The 22,462-nt window shown below is 50.7% G+C and overlaps 1 protein-coding gene across 3 annotated transcripts in view; it reads right to left on the minus strand.

Moving 5' to 3' along the window:
• The window catches only part of PDE4B (phosphodiesterase 4B), a 173,420-nt gene that overhangs the window by 57,579 nt on the left and 93,379 nt on the right, over nucleotides 1–22,462 (minus strand). Inside the window, exon 1 of one of the 3 annotated variants that reach the window (XM_068689818.1) lies at nucleotides 16,926–17,068. The exons of the other annotated variants lie outside the window; for them this stretch is intronic. Within the exon in view, the coding sequence (XP_068545919.1) occupies nucleotides 16,926–16,972 (47 nt within the window). The 5' untranslated portion in view covers nucleotides 16,973–17,068. Of the gene's footprint in view, nucleotides 1–16,925; nucleotides 17,069–22,462 lie in introns of those variants that run through there. 3 annotated transcript variants of the gene reach the window in all.

Genomic DNA, 22,462 nt, shown 5'->3' on the forward strand with positions numbered 1-22,462 from the left:
GCCGGGTTGGGACCCTGGGACCTTTTTCCAGCTGGGAAGCCCGAGGCTCCGTCCTGCAGCAGGAGCCGAGCCCTCGCGCTCCCCTTGCCCTGCTCCCGTTCCTCCTCTCCCAATTTTTGCTGCTGGCGACCCCGCTCATCCCATTGAGCCAAAAGCTCCTGCCTCAATTAATTTCTTTTCTTTTTCTTTTCTTCTTCTTATTTTTTTTTATCTGCTCTTTTACCAACGACTGCTTGAGTGCGTTTTATTTCTGCCCACAAAATAATTATCAGAGGGAACTCAGCGCTCTAACTGTGCTGTCCACAAACTAGCTGATAATTAATCCGTACCCACTCAGAAAATTAGTTCTGATTACTCCAACCATTTTATCACACATTTCCTCTATCCTGAACATTAAGCTTACGGACACAAATGGAAACGCAGCATCCAGGTAACCCCGAGCATTTCGCCGGGCACAGCCGCTTCTGGTGGTTTGCTGACAGGCATCAGCAAACACTTTGGGAGGAAAAGGGAAAAGGCAAGCTGTAAAAAGTGTAAAAGTGAAGGGAGAAAGGCAGAGGGGAAGGCTGGCAAAAAGGGAAATTGCAAAGAGGACTGCACAGCAGCAGTGGCTGGAGGGGATGCACCTAAAATCTGTTTTTGTATGGCTTCTCTGCCTCGGGGTGGTGGGAAACGTTCAGACCCCTTCCTCTCCCCTCTCCTATTTCTCTTTCAGCATGAAGCTCTCTGCCAGCCTAAGCCAATCGGGCACAGGAACTCCCACCCAAGTCCTGTAGGATTTGCAGTGCCTTCAGAGGATGTTTCATGGCCCGAGGTGAAGGAGCCCCAGTGCCCAGTGCCCTGGGTTTGAAGCAGGGACGTCGGACCTTGGCCAAGACAGAGCTCCCCAGGAAGCAGCCTTCCTGCCCCATGAAGCCTTCCAGATTTCGGCAGCATTTGTGGTCTCCCAGGACCAAACATCGCCACCCCTTCCCCTTCCTTGGGCCTGATCCAGCTCTTGGCCAACCACGTGCCATCGAATTAACACAGGATCCCCCCAGCAGCAGCGACAGCTAGTCAGGATTTTGTAGTTATCCCCCCAGAGGGTGGGCATTGCCCCTTTTTGTCCTGTTTTGCCCGTGAACGAGCACCGCAGACGTGGCACGGCCTCTCTCCTCCATCCCTCTGCGCTTTTTGGGGAAAGAAAGCAGGATGAGAAGAAAGTGAAGAGCGAGGAGGGAGGCAGCAGGTGGCAGGAGTTAGCTGCAGCTCGCTCCCCGAGCAGCACTGGCTGGAGACCCGGGGAAGGATTTGATGGCACAGGGAGAGCGAGCGGAGGAAATACGCAACAAGCCGCCGGCAGGAACCACGCTGAGCCCCTGTGCACCGGTCTGGAAAAATAAAGAAAATAAGCAAAGGCAAGCCTCCACTGCCCAAATCCTGCAGTCTGGCGGCGATGACTACGATTTCTCTACATGAAAAATTGCTGCAGACCTTTGCCATAGGGGAAAAGCCCAAGCAGGGCCTCGACCCTTCACCCTCCGGGCATCTTTGCCAGCGTGCGCAGCCGAGGACGGGTCCCCAGCGCCCTCTCCAGCACTCCCAGTGGCTCCCAGCCCTTTTTGCTGCCTCCCCCAGCAGGGGATCCCCAGCGTGCTCCCTCTGGGAGCATCAAGATGTGGGAAGCTCTGGGTTAAGGCTGAGCCACAGAGATGGCTCCGTGGCTGAGGTGGGGGCTGGAGGCATTTGAGTCAAGACCGCGAGCCAAATGGCTACTGTGAGCCACGCAGCCTCGCGCTTTGCTTCCAGATCTGTAGCATAAAACACGAGGGCAGACGCATTTATTTCAGCCTGCGGAGCCAGGCAGGCTGTGTGGGCTCTGCTCGTACGAGGAATTTACACGTTTCCCCGGGATGACAGCACTGGCATGAGCCTTCCATCTGCTCCGCTCTCCTGGGCTCACCCCGAGGCACGAGCCCCGAGCCTCTGGCTACGGCCCCACCATCACCACGGCATCAAGTGGATTTCCAAAACACGGCATTTCGGGCCGTTTGGGCAGACTCTGCTAATCGCAAAGACCCCCTGGCAGCCGTCACCACCCCGTTCCTCACGCAGATACTCAGCTGGAACTCTAAGAACCACGAACAATGAAGCGACGCCGCTTCTTCCATCCTCAGATCCGCACAGGCACAGCCGCTTCTCCCCGCTATCTAATTTCGTGCACCTGTTTCCCATTATCGGAACAGCTTGCTGCTTTTTCTGAACGATCTTCTGCGCAGAAAGGGGCTGTGCTGGAAACCGCCAGCTCTTAATAAAGGGCGCACGGGCTGGGCACACCAGCACCGAGCACGCTGACAGCCGATGTGGGTGCACGGGCACGGCGCTCTGATGACCGGGGCCCCATCCTGCGCCACCAAGGGAGCAGGCAGCTGCTCCCAGCTCAGCCCAGGCTCAGGAGAACTGGGTAAACTGGGCAGGAGGGAGGAAGGACAGAGCCTGGGTGGTTCTGGGTCCCTACCTTTCCACCAGCTGCTTCGTCCCCCAAAAAATCGGAGGGTTCAGAGCCAAGCTGTGCCACCACGGGAACACCTTGCTGCTCAGGGGCCTCCTGAGCATTCAGATCCCTCGCCAGGTGTGTCCTTGGAGAGGTTCCCAAGTGGTTTTTATCCCTGGAGCCCAAATGCTCATTCCCCTGAAACACAGCTCCCGAGCTCCCCATGCCCCCATCACCACCGCCTGGCACAGAATGTCCCCCGGGGCTTGCTGGAGCACAGTAACACAAGCTGCCGTCTGCTGCAACGCGTTACTGAGCCTCTGTGGGTATTACACAGCAAAAAAAATATGTGTTCCTTGACTTGGTGCTGTCTGGGTGCAGAAGCTCACCTCCCAGCAGCTCTCCTGCCCTTCAGCAGCCCATACCCGTGCGCAGGAGGCGAACAGAAGGGTGGGCACAACCCCGGTGGCTCTTTGTGCCACCTCCTTGCCCTGGGTCTGATGCAAGCACTGCCCCAAACTCACAGCTACCAGGGCTGTGGCTTCTCCTCACTCTTTTTTTCTCCAGCAGCACCAGTGGAAGCCAGCCTGCCCCATGGTGTGCCCCACGTGGGGCTGCAGCAGCCCTGGGTGCGGCCGGGGAAGCGCACGAGGGAGGCAGGAATGAGTTTGGATTTTCTTTTAGCGTGGAGGCTTCCAAGAAACCTAATCCTTCTGGTGTTTACTGCAGATAAGTAGCTTGACATTATCCTGTAACAAGTTGACATCATGTGGCTGGTTAAGCCCCCTGCAGAAGAACTCCTGAATTTTCAGAAACCAGCGGTCAGTCCTAAGATTTACCCTTTTTTTGCACCAACCTGTTAAACCTCCCTCAGCCCATCCACAATGCCCAAAATTCAGCTGGTGACTGCGTGGAAAGCTGCTGCACCGAGAATCGCGCCCAGCCTTTCTGCTTGATTCATAAAATAACTATCTGACCCGATCCGTGCATTTCTTCCTGTAACTGCTGTCTGTGTTCCCGCCAGCAAAAGGACAAGAAAATGTCCTCGAATGGCACGCAGATTCTTAAATCCTTTGGATGCTCAGCCCCCCACAGAAATAATTAATCTGGTTGGGTACATTTCAGCAAGATTTCACTTGCTTCAGATCTCTCCGATGTCTGTGCTCCTCATCTCTTAAATCAACAGCACCAGACACTGCACGTAACAAACCTCTTCTCTTCTCTTCTCTTCTCTTCTCTTCTCTTCTCTTCTCTTCTCTTCTCTTCTCTCTCTTCTCTTCTCTTCTCTTCTCTTCTCTTCTCTTCTCTTCTCTTCTCTTCTCTTCTCTTCTCTTCTCTTCTCTTCTCTTCTCTTCTCTTCTCTTCTCTTCTCTTCTCTTCTCTTCTCTTCTCTTCTCTTCTCTTCTCTTCTCTTCTCTTCTCTTCTCTTCTCTTCTCTTCTCTTCTCTTCTCTTCTCTCAGATTTTCACTTTCTGCTATTCAGGTACATGCCTTAAAATCAACCTTGATGACTCTGTGTTGGCAAACTGGCTCCACCAGAAGAAAATCCTCCTCCAACATGAGGAGAAGCCACAGGTGGTGGGCAGCAAGGGGAAAACCTTCCCCTGGCAGTGACCGATTCCTGCAGCCCGCTGACACGGTGAACATGTGTGGAAAAAGCGAGGGCTTCCTGAGCATGGCAGGGTCCCAGGGTTGGTCCTGACGGACTTGCCAGCTGGTGATGGCAAAACACATGGAGGCAGTAAACATCTTTATCCTTTACATAATAAACCCATTATTTCTTTTTTCTTAATGGCTTTAACCTTTCTCGCATCCTTGCAGCTTGCTCCCCATCCCAAACCAAGCCTGACCTGCTGCGTGCCTTTCCATCCAGCTTCCCAGCCACCTCACACCTCCTCTGCAGCACTCTGCGCCTCAACAGCACCGAGCTGCCACGTGTTTGAGCTCCTCATGGAAGCTCAGGCCTTCTGCAAACCCTTTGGAGGGCTCCAGCCCTGTGCCTGGCACTGCTCGTCCATGCCCCGCTTCTCCAAAGCTCTGGTGTGGCAGCAGAGAGCGCGCTGCTGGCACCCGAAACATCCCATAGTAACATTCCCGGTTTTTGTAGACCTGCAAATCTTCCCGAGACCCGCTGCAGGGCTCATTTTGATCTTACTTAATTAACAGGCTCTTCGAAGATCCGTTTCATGCTGCAAAACACTGAAATGCAAAGCCATAAATACTCGGAGATTAGGAAAAAAAAGTAGTGGAGAGCTTGCTACAACTGATTGCCGTTACGAATAATGCAGTGGGTGAGGTTTGCAGTGTGAATAAGCATAAACGTGTAGGCATGACACAAAATCACTGTATCTGATCGTGGCTTGAGACTCGAAGCCATCACAATTAAAGCTCCGTTCTTCTAATAGAACCGAGACACCCTGAGACATCGGTGTGTTTAGGGAGGTTTGTAGTAAGCTAATGGAGGGAGAGTTGGGAGAATAATCAAAGGGCAGAGTGGGCCCATTAAAAAAAATAAGAAAAAAGAGGAATTACATGAAAATTGCACCTAACTGTAGGCTTTTAACCCTTCCTGGGGTGAGATGTCGGCAGGGGCACCTGCCCGCCCCCAGCCAGGCTCAAGGGCAGCTTCTGAAGCTTTGCCCCTTGTTTTTTGGGCTGCTGCTGACCTCGGGCAGCCATCGGGCTCGTTCCTCCCCGCAGCACGAAAGCGGCCAGCTCCCAGGTTAGAAAACCTTCCTGTAAATGTGTTTGCGGACTCGGGACTGGCTGGTGTCCAAGAAAGCAATCAGTCACGGGGCGAGCCGGAGCGTGCGCTGCCTGCCTGCCAGCCCCGCGGAGCGTCTGGAAAAGATCAAGATATTACAGGCAGGGGGTGGGAGGGAGGTAACGGGTATTCCCTTTGTACCGCTCCGTCGGGATCAAATGTGACACGCTATATTAATAACCCGGCGTCACCCAGCCAAACATCTGACCCAGGGGAACATGAAATACCAGGCAGATAGCAAGGGCCTGGTGGCAAGTCATGTGAAGAGCAAACGAGATAGCGGGGTGCTGCGAGATGCAGCCGCAGGACAACCGTGTCAGGCCTTTTGTTCCCGGCAGAGCCAGCCCCGAGCAGGTCGTGGTTTCCATCTTCTGCTACTTTACATGGTCAGGGGAGGCTGCTCGGCACACACAGCAGGAGGGACGGAGAGGGGAAAGGGCATGTGCCAGGCCTAGGTCACCCTGCCTAGGAGCAGGGATTCGCTCCCGGCGTTTGGCTTTGGGCAGCTTCAGTGTCCTTGCAGGGCTTGCTTCAGGTTCTTAGCCTGCTATTGTCAGAAATGTTCTCAACAGTTTCATCTAACAATACACTTTGCGTGCTGTTAAGTAGCCACACACTGAAATCACTCAAATTCTATCTAAACGGATACTCACGCTGGTCTCCAGAAGCAGAGGCAGAATTAATTCCCATCCCTTTTAATTGCAAGGTGGAAGTAAAGAGGCACCCACCACTGAGGACAAGCCTGAGACCACGACCACAGACCCCCGATGGCTCTCCTTCCACCAGAAAAGTCACCCGGGAGTACACAAAACACACTCACCTCCAGCTGAAATATGGATTTCCAAGCTTGCTCTCACGGAAAGTTTCAGCTGCAGCAGGCTCATTTGTAATATGAGCCACAATTCAAGTAAACACGCAAGTTTTGTTTAAACTGCCTTGAAATTAATGCTTTAAGCTTAAGAACGTGTCCTAGGAAGATTTTAACCTCTGGAATGTCAGGTTTAACACTGTGCTGGCCGATGCTGTGGCACATTTAAAGAGCTGTACGGGAACACGACACCCAGGATCTGCTCACCCTGCTTTAACAATAGGGAATAGGGGAACTGCACGCTTTAGTAAATGGTGAAAAGGGGAAAGTAATAAAGGTATTTTCACATGTAAGTCCTCGTATACTATTTCCTATTGTATATTTGTACATATAAATCTGTATTTTCTATGTTCATGCATAGATACAGTTTTCATCGGGCACGTGGCCAGCCTCCCTGCCCAAGGAAGGGTACAGCTTTCAAACAAACCCATGATGCAGAAATGTGGATGAACACAACTCAGCTGCTTTATGACTATCAGAATTTAACCGATTAGTTAATAAACCCCACTGGTTCGCCACAGAGTTAACCCAGGAGCAGTGCTCCTTCCTAGACTCTCGGAGCAGCTCCGTGGCCGTCTGAGTGGCCTTTTGGGGTACTTGAACCTCTTGCCAGCATGCAGACGGTTCAATAGCAGCATTCAAGCCTAGAGTAGCTGGACTGGCTGCACTCAGTCTTCACAAGAGGATGAAATTCTTGCTGCAACCTAAGAAAGAAAAATCACTTAGCACAAATAAGACCTTTTTTTTTTTTTTTTAACCGCTGATTAAATAGATACTCACAAGATAGAGCACAATGGCTTTGATGGAGCCGTTGCAACCTATTATAGAAATCCTCATTCATGCCCATGAGAGCTTTTCCTTTTCTTTCTTAATAACAGAAGAGAAAACGCAGCCATGTAAAGGATGTTAAATGGCACAAAGGTGCGTGACTGGTAAGTTCACAGCCCAGAGCAGCGAAAGGACCGGGCGCTGGGGCTGGAGCCATCGGTGTCCGTGGCCGAGCACTCACAGAGGCCGTGCTTGCGGGTGCCAGGAGCTGCAGAATTACTCCTCTTCCGAAGATTTTGTCTGTTTACAGAACTAACCCATGGATGCACAGGAGTGCCCACAGGGAAAGCAAAACGTCCTGTGAGGGGCTGGTCAATACCTGGCAAATGTCCCTTTCTCTACGCGTGCTCCTCCACCGTGCGCCCACCGGCAGAGCCGAGAATCTTGCGGCCACGCAGGGAGCTCAGCCCGGCCCCACACAGCCCTCGGGGACCTGCAACCCATGGGTCCAGCCCAGAGCCGACCCCGTGAGTCCCTTGAAGCTCGGTGTGGGCTCTGAAGCCTGTGCAAGCACAGCTTTCAGGACTGCTTTAGCAGCCGGGTTTTGTTCAGCACGCAGTGCGCTGCACATGCTGTTATACCGACGTCAAACCTGACTGAAGGTAATGCTTCTGCTACAGCTGCGGCAATTTTCTGTGTTCCCCCCTGAGAATTATTATTTTATTTTTTTTCAGAATCCAGTTCTTAACACATTTACTCCGAAATAAATATATAATATGGCACCAGCCATCAGCTGGTCTCATTAGCTGGGCTTGCTCTACCGGTGCTAAAGCTCGTCTTGGAAACCTGCAGTAAGCGCAGAGCTTAATAAAGCAGTTTTTAAAGCACCGTATAATTTCGTTGCAGTAAAGCAAAAGGGGGTCAGCTTGTTCTCCTAGACTCCACTCCAAACAATTTATCGTCTTTACAGATGAAACAAATGCAGGCAGCCCTTTATGACTCCAGCGAAACTAGGCCATTCAATACGCACCCACTTCAGAACTCCTCTCACAGACGGCTATTCATCCAGCTGATATTTATTCTCTACATTTTCAAGAATGCCTTGTCATGCACTCCACACGGCCAGATACAGGTACTCTGTCCCCCAGCAAACCTCTGCTTCCCCAGGTGCCTCACCACGAAGTCCCAAATTGAGCCAGGAGCAGGTGGGCTTGGAGCCCCGCACCGGGGAGCCCGGTGGTGGTGCTGAGGGTCCAGGCAAGCTGGCTCAGCACCAGTACCCTTGGTGGGACATACTGGGAAGTGTGCTGATGTGTAACGGAGCACGTAGATCAAGTCCCTTCCTCTCTGCTCCTCGGCACCACAGAAGTTTGCAGGCTCCTGTCAGGCTCCCGGCCCCCGGACACAGCTGCAAGCAAGCAGAGCGGCACGACGCTGCCTGGCCTCTGGGTGCTTTGCCAGTAAAACCAGGAATTTAGCTCACTGGAGTTACCGTCAGCGTAGACTCATGCCTTCTCCTCCTGAGGTCACCCAGCGCTTTTGCTGGAGTGGACAAATGGTACCGGGCACGGGGCTTCACCCCGAGCCTCCCGCAGCGGCACCGGAGGAGCCCCTATGAGCCACCAGGGCAAGGTGGCCCCGGCAGAGATGGGTACAGCAGACCCACAGCTAATGGTGAATGAAAAAACGACCTGGAATTTCAGTTCCGAATCTGTTTTTCTTACTGATTTCCTGGTGTAAGTCCCAACATCTGAGGCACTGCTGAGTTACGTCTTTGCAAGGATAAGGGGGGTCGTGTCTGCAGTCCCCAGAAATTCAGGGTGACCCTGTACAGTGTGAGCCTCGTACGTGCAGTATGAGGCTGAGGAGCCATCCCAGGGGGTGATTGGTAACCACCTTCCTTTTTTTTGGGAAAGGGTTCCTGCCAGCAAGCTGCCCCTCACTTTTGCAGAGCAGCAGTGCTGCTTTTTCTTGGGGAAACACGGACGAAGCGGCGCTTGGCAGAGGCACTGTTTACGCAAACAAGCAGAAAGTGGGGGAGGACGTGGGCGGCAGCGTGCGTTCCCTAAAAGCTCGTGATTTCCTCCTCCCTCTCCGGGGAGAGCTGGGAAGCGGGAGGCAATGAGGACAACTCCTTAACCAGTTACAGATCCAGCCCTGCTCCTCCCAGGACACGAGGAGCCAGGGGCTGCTATGTGGAGTCTCCCCTCCGACTCATTCCCAAGACTGGGTGATTCTGCCCCAAACACTGATTTATAAACTCGCTGAGCTAATGAATGATGTTCTAAATAGCTTTGTAAAAAAAAAAAAAAATGTAAACAAGGTAAGATTTAATCTCTTCGCTCTTCTTGCATTAAGTCATTCTGAGGACTTAATTTTAAAATACAGAAGTGTTCTGAGAATGTTTTGTAATTACAAACCAATAAGAAAAATCATCCAGGAGGAATAATTACATAATTTCTAGATGAACTCACAGCTTAGAAGAGCTCACAGCTTAGAGGAGCAGTAATAAATAGATCCTCATATCATTACTGTTGCTGCGGCTGATGACTCACCACTGTTACTGGGATCATATCCCAGAATAGTCATGCTACTCTGTGTACTGCATACAAAATTAGCCATGAGGGACTTACTATTAAATGAAACAGATTTGGGGTTTTAGGATTCATGTGGTCATAGCATAAAAACAAAAGCTGTTAAACATTTTACCGGACTGCATCAGGGCGGCGGTACCTCCTTGGGGCCGGACAGACGCAGCCCCACAGGGTTTTGGGGTGACGGTCCGGTGTCACACCCTTCTGGTTGGGCTCGTGCAGGGCAGCCCTGTCCCAGCCAGCAGCTAAAACCTGCCATCTCGAGAGAAAAATGCAAGTACTTTGGCAGAAACGGAACGGAACAAGTGCAGGTGTCTGATACAGCTTATGAAAAGGAAAGGGATCATCCAGCTAAAATCGGTGTGCCTTCCCGAACCAAAGCCGACGGCGGATTGCTTTGATGGAGCCTACCTTAGATGCACACCAATGCTGAATGAGAAGTTGAAATGTCCTGCTACTAAACCAGCCCCTCGGCCTCCAACAAACCTCCAAGAAACAGCAATAGTTTGCTCTAAAGGATCCATCCATGCTTGCACATCATGTACGTGGTGTTTATGCTCACATGCCCCACTTAAGGGTGGTTTGTTTGCACTTGTCAGTGCATAACACAAGTCGTCAAGCTGCACAGCAGATGTCAGGGTAAAAAACAGATTTGGGAAAAATCTGGGAAAGCAGCCCCCCAGCTTCTCAGCCTCGCCCCTGAACGCGTCCTGTGCTTCCATCCTCAGCACTACCCACACCTCTACTGACACGCACAGAGCCCTCCTCACAAGGGGTTCGCTGGGAAGAGCATTAGGGCAACTGAAGCTTACTTTTCAGCTGAAAAAGTGCCCTCTCCTTGTGCATTATAAAATGAACAAGTGAAATATTTTTTGATCATTTTTACAAGTTTTATCCACTTTTGAATTTACTGTAAACTCCTCCCTAATAACTCTCAGTTTCCTCTCGGCTCTCACAGCAAATGACACAGAGCACGTGCACCACTGATATGGGCACACAACTGACATTGTAACACTGCTCATCATTTCTCTTCCTGTAAACGTGCCCTGTTCTCAGATTTCCACCCGTTTTGTGTTTATCCTCTGGGTAAAATGCCAGCTATGACACAGCACGCCGACCGCGAGCGCAGTCCCACCACATCCTCCTGTGTTCATCATCATCTCCTGGCCTCTCCGCGCGCTGTCGCTCTTCAGATCAGCAGTGTTTTCACTCCAGCCCCCTCCTTGGGTCATGCTGTTCCTCTGTAAATAGCTGTAAATGTTCTCTTCCTGGCTCTTTCTCAGCCTTATCGATTTTCAGAGAGTGCCCTTGTACTAAGACCTGCCGCATCTGGTTGGAGTTTCTCTCCACCACTCAGTACGAATGTCATTTATTCCCTGCCTCTATTTCTCCTTATCGGCTTGGCAACACTTCTCAGTTTAGTGGCATCTCTTCATTTAATTAGCTTGCTGTTTATTTTGTTTTCCAGATCATTAACAAAAAGGTTAAATAAAACCATATGCAGCACAGTCACTGAGATACCAACCGAGAACCTGCCCGCAGGACGCCACGTGGAACTTCAGCTGGATTGTGGCGAGGTAACTGCAGCGAGCCTTTATGTTTATACTGGTTTATTTCTGCATTTACTCAAACCAAGGGATATTTCATGGAAACTAAATGAAATAAATAAATAAATAAGCAAATAAAATCCACTTGCTGGACTGTTCAAACACAGGGCAAGGCCCAGCATTGCCCACCAAGCACAGGGTACTGATGACCACTCACGATCCCTCCCTGCTCACAGTAACTGTCTGTGGCTCTTTTGCCCTTCAAGCTTTGACATTTCACTCCTCCTCACCGCCTTCTGGCAGGATTTAAGCCAAGTGTGTGCTGAGAACCCGTTTGCACTTTGGAGGCGAACAGTAAAGCTCATGGCCTGTTGCTACAGGTGGGCAGTGCAGCTGGAGCCGCAGCAATCAATGGGGAGAGGGGCTTGGTGTTTTGGAGAAAGGAAAAAAACAAACCCATGGTGGGATCCCCATGCTACCACCTTAAGGAAATTAATTCTACCATTTTTATACGAGCTACACCTTGAGATATTGCCAGACACGCTATCTCCAGGCCTTCGTTTTGGGATGTTGGCTATTTTTACATAAAGCCATTATGTCGATTTCTTAAGAGAACTCCTATTCTGTCCTCCAAATCAGCACACAAACTTACCAAAAATGCTTATTTCTCTTCATAGCAAAGCAGCGAGCTAACTAAAGCAGCGTCCAGATACGTGACGTTTGCTTTTCAGCAGACTCTGCTAAATGTCCTCACGCACCAGGCCATGCGGCCCTATGTTTCCTGCCAGGAATCATGAAATATCCCGACTTGGAAGGGACCTGTGAGGATCATCGAGTCGAGGAGGTCCGTCCCCATCGTGTGGGGCCGCAGACCCACTCCCGAGCCGAGGCCCTGTCGGTGTGAGGTGGGCTCAGGGCTCTGTGGGGCCCCCCGGTCGGCTCCATCGTTTTGAAGCGCCTCGTCCAGCCAGATCCTGCCTCCTCCAGCGCTGCCTTCATCCTCACACACAGGAAAGCAGACCTGCACCTGTCAGAATTTCAGAGCTTAGGCCATAAAAGTTCTGCCAATCTCTGCAGACACCATTTCATGCTGTGAGGGGTCACCTCAGGCCTTGAGGAGCGGCCTCTCCCTGCAGGCCCGGCCCTCTCCCTCACGACAGCCGACGTGGATCCCCCAAGTTTCACTTCATGCTCTACCCAAAGCCAAGCACCGTCTGTCAAGTCCCGCTCCTCTCCCAGTTCCCCAGCTTCTGTAAACAAGCCCACCAGCCGCATATGCTGCGCTTTGCTCATGTTTGGGCTTTTGACAGCGGGCCAAGCACCGAAATCACAAAGCTTCCTTCTGCGCCAGTGTAGGCAGCACAGTATACGCACGTAAATGTGGCAAATCGTCTCTTAGTAGGCTCTTAATGATGACAGATTTTAATCCTGTGCAAGTAATTGCCCAGACCACCACCTATTCAGTTCTACACACACGTGCTACATTTGCTTTTTCCAGTCTTCTGCTTTTTCTGTGCCCCTACCCCAAAAGCACGTTACTGAAATCACCACATAATGCCTTCACTACATTAAATTGTCAGCCTGTCATGTTTTACCCACAGCTTCCAAGCATATTGCATAGTGCAATCAGGCCTTTTGGACTGACTCAGCTCCCTGCCATGTCCCTAACAGGCCTGCACCTACCACCTTCCTCTACAATACCATGAGTGTGCCATGGGTTCACGTGGCCTCCAGCTTCCAGGAAAGAAAACCTGAGAGAAAACCTAGAGAAAAAAAAAACAACTTTTTCTCATTTAATGGCAAATCTCGGGTATTTAAAACACTCTGTTTAGGTGCTACAAGAGTCCCAGCAGCTCTCTGGAAAGCACAGTTAAAGCTTTCTAACCCCAAAGCCCTCGGATGCTTGTGTTACAAACCCAAGTTTGGAGCTGATACTGAGTCCAGGCATGGACACGGTGCCGGCACCTGCCAGCCCCGGGAAGGCAGGAGCACTTTCTGCCCTCTCCAAGAAGTTCTTGTCTTTCCTGCACTTGCATTTTGCATGCTCTGAAATGCAGATGCTTGTTTCTAAAGCTTTATTGGGATTTCCTTCATAAACCTCTTTTACAGAGGTTAATAACGGGGATAAAGATTTCTTGTAGCTACAAGCGTTCAGTTATCTCTTACAGTGAATAATGGGATGAAAAAAAAACAGGCTTGCAATCCCACAAAGCTTTCACTCACATCTTTAGGCCCACTCTGCAGAAATGCTGCTGCTTTCTTAAAAGCTCTTGCTTGCATTTAGATGCAAAAAGGAAAAAATCAGTTCTTAAAAAGAGAAGGATTAAAAAGATCTTAAAAAGATTCCTGATGCCCACCGGATAACCAGAAGCCTGATCTGCCCAGAATCACCCTTCCCGTGTTTGTTGCCTTTCTGTGAGAGCCCAAAAGGCAGACGGGGCTGGCTGGAAGGCTCCTGGGGCACCTATGGGCCCGCAGAGCATGGTTTGGCTGCTGCACATCGTTCATGCGATCCCAGCCCACGACGGCTCCATCGGCGCCGCACCAGGGCTCCGTGGCCAACGGCCCCATTAGAACTGTTCAGCTCACCCAGAGTCTTCTTTTGTTCGGTGCAATTAGCAATGAAAACGGGATTAAAAACTGCAGGTGGTGAGCCAGTTAAAGCACTCAGATGGAAGTTGAATTTTTGGGGGGAAAAAAAAAATCCAAGGTGGCAAAATCGTTGCTTTACCTATGAAAGGATTTAATTATCATTTTTACAGGATCCCTCTCCTTCCCCAATTATGTCTATGTTTTGTTGCTTTTTTAGGTAGGTATCAATATAAACTCTAGAAAATAAAAATATCTGCAAGCCTCTAATAGCAGTTCACCCTTTTTAGCTCCTTTTTCTTTTTAGGGAAATCGCACCACATGTTCCATCAGTCTAATGAAAGATGAAAACAAGCCCAAGAAGCAATTGAAGTGGGATGCCGTGTGATCCAAAGGGTTCCTGTCGTTATGAAATTTACAAAGATTATTTCATTTGCATTGGAGGTAAATAATGTAAAGATGATAATGCAGCTGTGGCAAGGGAAGCCCCATTGCTCTAGGTGCTGCCTTCTGCCTTGAAGGAGCAGCTTGGGTAAACCAGGCAGGGACACCGGGACGGGGAAGGCTGCTAGACCCCCAGAGACTCCACAAGAACCCCTCCGAAATGAGCTTTTCGAACAGCAAAAGCAAACGCCCGTCTTTCTTTGGATTGCTCAGAGCCAATTAAAGCACAATTATCCTATTGTTGAAGATCACGCTTCAGCCAGGCATTGTCTTCACTGAAGACACATTTCAACAGCGCTTTCTTTTTGCTTTTTACAGCCATTTGTGAGCCTAAGAAAAATATTTGGCTTTCTCTTCCCAAATTGTGCCTACAGATTTCTGAGCCGCGTCCCTCAAACACACCCCGTGCATATAAAGCGTTTCTTTGCTGAAGAGCCTACCCATTTACAGAAGGCTATGGAAATAACACCCGAGGAGAAGCAAATCATTGGGGCCCCACAGGTAACTTGGAGGCAAAGGGGTTTTAGGCAGAGCAGGGGCCCTGGGGACACCAAATGGGGACAGACACCGGTGGCTGCGGAGATTGAGGGGATCAGACCGGGCCCTTCAGTGAGCAACACCTGCCAAGGGCATCGCAAATACTGCATGAACCGAGGCCAAAACGCTGTTAGCCTCGGGCCGACTGCCCGAGTTTCATGCCAGCAACACTTGTGGGGTCCTTCCAGAAGAAACTCAGGCAGAGGAATTGAAAGGATACGTTAAACATTTTCGATTTAAATAGTTCAGGAATAAATTTACAAAGCAGGCTCAGTCTATGTGCTACTGTGGTCTGCAAAACACTTCCAGCCTCACGTCCTGCACCCCTGCCCCGCACCCGGACCCATCCCCACCAGCAGGCACTGACCACGGGGGTCCCAAAAGGGAACATTATTTATAGTTTCCAAAGGGGAACATTATTTGTTTCCAAACCAGAGTGTTATTCAAACGACTTCCAGCACTGACCTGGCCAGAGATGGAACAGCACCATCCCAGCCATCCTTAGTGTCTGGTTTTAATTATTCCTTTGCAACGTAGAGCAGGTGCTTGCTCACTTGCACACCCACCCATTGGTGCATGGTGGCTGGGTTGATTTATTTTAATGAATACATTTTGGGTAGCTCAGGATGATGACCTGTTATGCTGTCACCAAAGCCTACAGCACCGCTGTTTTTTTTTTTTTTATTCAAGTTTTGTTACAGAGTTTGTGTACGCATGATGGGACAGAGGAAAGGGAAGCTCAAAAGAGGACCAAAAATGTATTAAACAATAACAAAATGCCTGGTCTAAACCACCCCGAACTGTACTGCTCGATCACATCAGCTCGGTGTCCCCCTTGTCCGGGCGCCTCATTTACAGCCCTCACGCCTGCGATGGCGGTGCCGTGGGGCTTTATTTCAGCTCTGCAATTCCCAGAGCTAAAATTACTCCTGCCACTCTCGCTGTGTGCTGTGCACCATCCCCGACACCTGCGGGCTGCAGCTGCAAAGCGTTTCCCACCCCGTCGGCCCCAAGCAGCTCCTCGGAGCCATCTCCAGATGGGTTCTGCTCCGCGTCCTGCCCCCTCAGCAGCCCCTGCTGCTTTACCTGCGTCTCGTATCGGGGTTGGTAGTGCTGCCTCGGCACCGAGGACACCAGGTTCAGGGCGGCGTTGGCTCTGTCTGCCAGGATCCTGGCCGAGACGCTGCATCAGAGCTCCTTCCCGCGTGGCGTGCAGGCGTACAGAGATAACGCATTTAATAACACATCAATAACGCATTTGTCCTCTTCTCTAAATATTTACCTCTTCAGTCTCCTGTCCCTGAAGAGCCACCCATGCCTACCAGCCTGGTGCTGGACCAGGAGAGCACCTGCACGTCTGTAAGGTGCTGCCCGGGACCTTGGGGTTTGCATCACCCCGTACACACGCTGAGCTACAGCTTCATCACAGAGCCTATCGCACAGGGGCCGCAGCAGGATGTGTTGTACGAGCAGTAATAACAGAGAATTCATTCTAGGTAAGAACAGGATACACATTTGTATGCGTGAGATTACCAAATATAATCCTTGAACCTACAGAATACTGAATTCTCTAGGAGTAAATTACCCTGAATTCACAGGGTAAATACCGTTCTGTATAGAGTCATCCACCACGCCATCCCATAACTTCCTACCGTAACCCCAAGAGCAGAGCTCCAGCAGTGAAACCAGCCCCGTCCAGGGGCAGAACAGGGCACCAGGACCCGGCCCCAATCCCCCCAGCATCGCCCCCAGCCCACGGCCACCAGCCCAGGGCAGAGGCAGAGCCGCAGCCAGCTCCGGGCACTGCGGTGCCACATCCACTGCCTGCGGATCGGACGAGTTACAGAGGTAACGCCACCAAAGCGTGCAAGGGAAAACGCGTTTCAGGGGCTCCTTTACTTTTTTAGAAGAAAATATATTTTCTCACGCAGCTTTTACAGACAGAAACCTCCCTCTTTCGGTTTTGAGGTAAGCCTTGCAAAGCAAATAGCTGAAAAATGGCCCTCACATATGAAGATCTTGGAAAGCGACTCCGAGGTAAGCACGACAAGGACAGATTGCAACAGAAATAATTAAGCACAATACAACACCTCTCATTCTTTTCATGCCCCCCAGTCCCCAGGCATGAGGGTGCCAGCGGTCCCAGATCGAGATCTGCTCAGATCTGAGAGCAAAAGGAAACGCTCAGCGAGCACCAGGGAAATGCCAGGGCTGGGGAACACGAACGTCCTCACCAACACCTCTCCGCTTTCTGCAGACGTGAAGCTGCACACTTCCAAGCTCCTGTGCCCACCAGAATTGCACCGATCCGGACAAAACCCAGCACCAAATGACCACTTACCAAATCCACGAGTGACGGCGACTGCGCGTGATATTAATATTTAACATCTTCCAGGACAGAATTTCTCTTCTAGCCGCCTGAAAACGCTCAGTACGTTTCACGCTTACTCCCAACTTCTGTCTTGCCTAAGTTTTATCAGCGGCATACAGCTACTTGCAGGAGTTTTTGTTCTTTCTGATTACATGTCAACTCCCATTTCAGGGTGGATGTCACTTTATACACGAATGCAAATGACTTGGCAATCAAAACGTGAGGGTGCCGCGGAGCAGCCTCGACAGCCTCCCATATTTCTTCAGCTACAGCAGAAAAAAAAAAGAAAAAAATCTATTTCTGGCAAAACCCTGACTGTAGTTTCCTGCTCTCATTTGTATAATCCCTTCCAATGACACTGACACAGGAGAAAAAAAAAAAAAAAGAAAAAGAAAAGCGTGCGTTTTCCAAACTCAAGAAGCATCCCCGTGTTCCTGTTTATCCTTCCCAGGTCACGCTCATCGTTCATTCAGCCGATGAACCCGAATTTCCCGAGGCTCCCGTGTTGTGGGGTGCTGGTGGCAGCGTGGGGCAGGGGGACACGGCACCCCTGTGAGCGCAGCACGTGCCGGGGACACCGGGAGCAGCCCCGATGACGAGCCGGGAGGGAGCCGGGCTCTATGACAAAAGGCCTGGCTTAGCAGTGACATCGGACTGCAAGAACCGAGGAAGCTTTCTGAAGGCTTCAGGCGCTCCGCAAGGGGCTGTGCTGGCCATCCTGCATAAACACCGGCGCGCTCGGCTTCGTTCCTGTCACCCGGGGACGTGTCGGAGCTCACGAGCGGGGCCGCTAGCTGCTTTTCCAGCCCCCTCCTGCTGGTCAGAGAGGTGCTCTGGCGCTAGGAAAATCCTCCGAGCAGGTACGTCCACAGCCGCAATCTCAGCCAGAGGCTCTGAGCAAGAGCAGCTTTCTACGGCTCTGCATAAAGTGGAATTTTACAGGATTTACATCGAAGCCCTGCCGCTCCCCATCCGGCCCCGCACGGCTCGCGGAGCCCCTGCCACCGCCCTGGGGACGCTGCCGGGGACAGCCCCGCGCCGCCGAGGGACCCGCGTGGTGACAGGGTGACAGGGGAGGGCTGATGAAGGACAGGGAACTGAAACCGCCGGCAGCAGCAGATGCCCTTGGGTGGCTCGGGAATGTTGGAGTGAACCCGCACACCCCGTGCCGCTGCCAGGATGGAGGTGACAGCTCCCGAGGTGGGCTGAGATGTGCTGCCTTGCGTGCTGCGTGGGGTTCAGCAGTTCAGAAACACTCAGCACGGTTGAGCACATTTTCCATTTACCAGGTATTTTCCCCCAGGGAAGTCTCAAGACATTTCCCTTCAATATCCAAAGGGAAGGGCTTTTAGGATCAGCTGAAATCAGATGCAACAAAGGCAAGCGGCCACCCTGCCCGGAGCCCCGAGGAGGTGTGAACGCGCTTTACCACCACACGCGATGCCCAGGGCGATGCCCCCTGCCCACACCACCAGGCACCAACTGCACCCAAGTGGAAACATCCATCCATGCCCTGCTGTACCGACCAAGGCTGAAAACACTCCGCAAAAAATGTAGGTGTGATTAAAATACACCAAAAAAGGAACCGTGCCTATAACGATGGAGTAGGGTTAACCAGCACATCAATAGTTTGGACCTTCCCAGTCGGTTTGCTGCATCTCTACGTTTGTCTGGCTTGGAATGGGCCAATTTGACATGAAATGGTGATTTTTTTTGCCTTCGACTCTGTGCAGACTGGATTTATGCATTTTATATATGGAAAAAGCCCACAAACATATATGGATGGAGAGAAATACACAGATATAGATACATGGTCATACCCAAACCTGCAGCCCCAGCAGCAGACCTTGGACAAGCGGCCACTGGTCCCGCAGTTATAGCTTCAAAAAGGGAATTTCCATCTCCAAAAGTCATGCTAATAAGTGGAATGCAGATGTCAACGCTTTGGGGGCTAACAAACTGCCACCCCCACAGTCATCCCCACAGGCTTCCCGTCCCTTTGCACCAAACAAGCTGAAAATGTTCACAATTTCATGAAGCACCCGGGAATTCCTAGGCAATATGCTCCCGGTGCCCTAGGTGATCCTGCCCTTTTCTGCTTTTCCTTAGCTCTCAGCCTGGCACATTGAAATATCAAAAAAAAAAATAAAAATAGCCTTCAGTGTGATTCTCGTTGGGTTTGTTGAAAAAGACCAAAGGCATTCGCTGTTCACTTGGTAGCAGAAGTTTCCGTGTGCTGCTGCTTCTCTTCTATCTACTCAGAATCTACTGAGATTCTGCATTTTCTGCCCCTGCTCCCCTTTCTACAGGATCTCATTTCACGTTTCCAACCCTCTCTTTCCCTCGAGCATCCTGAACTTGATGTGGATAATTGCAGGGAACACGGCAGTAATGAAACGCTGGCTGGGTGGGAAGGACCATGTCTTTCTCCTGTTTTTTTTTTTTCTCCTACAGCTACTCAGACAGTTGAATAATTATCCCCCATTAGAGACCCAAATGAAAAACCAACACAGCACACACAAATGTAATTCCAAGGCTACGCTCAGGACCCACTTTTCCCTTACCTCTGGGTCTCGTCACGAGTGCCCTGCCTCCTACTCCCACACCACCCCTGTCCCACACCCTTTAAAAATCATCAAACTGCTCATTTTGATCCTTACCCAGTGGGTGCCACAGCTGCGTGTTTAATGTCTATGAATTAGGGCTCTGCAGGCTCTACTAGAGAGGAACCCTGGCCCCATGGGTTCACCCTGGCCACCCGTGCTCGAGGGAAACACCTTGAGTGCATTTTGGGAACAGTTGTGGGGATTCTCACAAGCACTTGATAGGAAAGCAGCACAGAACATTTCTCCCGTCTTTCAGACAGGTTACATAATGCAGCTATTGTGCAGCCGGAACGCTATCACGCTGGCTTAAAACACTCCAGGTCCTCCAGCACTTTGTTACCTTTTTTTCCCCTCGATCAACAGCAGATTGCTGCAAAGGCTCAGGAATGCTCTCCGTCCCCCGAAGGTACAGCTACAGTAGCCTGAAAAAAGCTGCCTGATATTTTTGATGTTTTGAGACGAAACAGGAGCACGGTACCTTTATCAAAATGTTCGCATTTCATGGTATCTCCAGATTAAAAACCTTATACACATTCAGAAGTCTGTTGGGGTTTTCACTCCAAATAAATAAGATATTAAAGCACCGAGATGAATATTTTGTCTTCCTCCTAGGTGTTAATAGCGGCAGATCAGGATAAAACACAAAAATCCTATCTTATAATCTGAAAGCACGTAAATCATGCACCTGTCAGAAGCAAACTTCCCATCTCTTGCTGCTCCTGGTGTTTTATTAGCTGTTTTGCAGAGCAGCACTGACCCTGCTGCAAACGTTTGCGTCGTTGTTTCTTCCAGCACACGCAACCACCAGAGGCTGATTTGCAGAGCACAAAGCTGCCCATTGATTTGGAAGGGATGTGATTGCCTGGGCACCAAACAAGCCACTCGGCCATGCAGAAGGTTTTCATTCATTCTTTCTTTCTGGCCACACTGATTCATAATGATGACATCCTGATTTGCAATTCAAATCCCCTTTTTTCTCTAAAGTAGGCTGCCCAAGGAGTGCTTTGCCTTACCAGCCCTTACCTTAAATACCAGCGTCTTCAGTGTAATACTGGAAAATATTCAAGAAATGCAATCACAAAGCATAGAGCCACTTAAAATGATTAACTCATCAAACATAAGTTTACGATAGTCTGTTTTTCTTTAATTCTGATCACCAAATAACGAGCTATTCCTGCCGTAAGCTGACCTGTGCTACGCACAGACCCCAGACAGACACAGACACAAAGCCCCCCGGGAGCAGCTCGTCTTTTCAAAGCAGACACTTCTCCTCCAGCTGTCTCGCGAGCACCTTCCCGTCACTAAAACCCTGTTTTCAAATGGGGAAAATTCAAGCGAAGCAGCTTGATGTGGGAGAGGAGGTGTTTGAAAGGAAGCCACGCAGCTGTGCCGCACAGAGCTGCCCAGGTGTGCCAAACGCACGACCTGGCTCTTAGATTCTAGCGCAGCCCAAAAAAGCAGCATTTACGTAAAAAAATGCGTGCGAAGCCTTTGAGCTGAGCAGGTGACTGCTCCGGCATTGAAGCAGGCAGCGTGCTTCATGCTCTGGCTGGGAGCAGGTACGGGAGGGAACAAAGTGCAGCTCCCTTCAAAGGGAAACTGAGACTCGGGCGGGCTCGGCTTCTGTCGCGCTGCTGCGCACATTTGGGATGGTTTCAGGTGGAAACCAGCGCTCCCCAGTTCATCCAGGAGCCAAAGGGGAAAAAAAAAAAGAAAGAAAAGCTGGAAAATGAGCTCAGTGATTCTCGATCCGTTCTGCAACTTCACAGCGAGCCTTTCTGAGAAGTTTCCAACAGAAATAACGCAGCGAGCTGGTGCCAGCAGCGCGTTTACACAGTGCCGTGTTCTTCACAACCTCCCCCAGGTCCCGGTGCTGACCCATCCCACAGCCCCTCCGGGACCAGTCCCATCCACCCCTCGCCAGCAGAGCACAGGACGGCATTTCAGAGGGCACGATTTTGGTTACAGCATGCCAAAACCTTAAAGCCACACCTGCACTGTGCTGTGCTGAGCAGGTTTCCCACCAGCTCACATCCTGATCTCCAATTTTATTGCCCCTTCAGGGGGCTTTGATTTTCTATTCCTTTTTGGCTACTTCCAAACTCCAAAGCTTTCTCAAACCAATTTGTGGCAGAGATGCTGCAGGGGGCATGAGCTCCCACAGCAGCATGCGAAGTGCCTGAACCAAAACCAATAATCATTTATCTGATTGAAACTACCACAAATTTTTCAAAATGAGCTTTTTGCCTAACTCGAAACTTATCAGCTCTCGATGCTCCGGTTCTTTTGAGATGCAGCTGCTGTATTACCCTGGTTGGTAAAGAAACACTCGCTGATGGTTGCTTTCTGGATGGAATTTGGTGAAGTAACAGAGGTGCTGTAGGTGTTTGTATGTTGGGATATCACCATTGGCAATTAGAGGTGAGGAATCGCAGGATTAAGCAGCAAGGTATTGAACATTAGGAGGCTTCCCAAGCTTCTCCATCAGTGGAACCACCTGGAGAACCAGATCCCAACCCCGGAGCCTTCTCTGCCCTCCCGACCACTTCTGCAGGCCAGGGAGACGAACTGAGCGGTGGGCCTGAGCACTTGTGAAATTAAATATATAAAACCAAAGTGATGTTTAGGTACCTGTGAAGAGGGCCAGCCCTCTGGATGTGCCTACGGCCCCCAGCCCGGCCGTGGCCATGCACAGCACTCACCTCGCTCGGGTGGTGTCGGCTTGGCACGCCTCCCCCCCAGCACGGCTGTGTGCGTGGAAGGAATCATCACCTCTCAGCACAGGTCACAATATTATGACTTATTACCCTCAACACTTTATTTTCGTCATTTTTTGTCTTCAACCCTTTAAGCGGCAGCGTTCGAGAGCATTAGCTTTCATAGCTACTTGAGTGAAGAAGG

This window comes from Anas acuta, chromosome 8, assembly GCF_963932015.1.
Source record: "Anas acuta chromosome 8, bAnaAcu1.1, whole genome shotgun sequence".
NCBI classification, from domain to species: domain Eukaryota; kingdom Metazoa; phylum Chordata; class Aves; order Anseriformes; family Anatidae; genus Anas; species Anas acuta.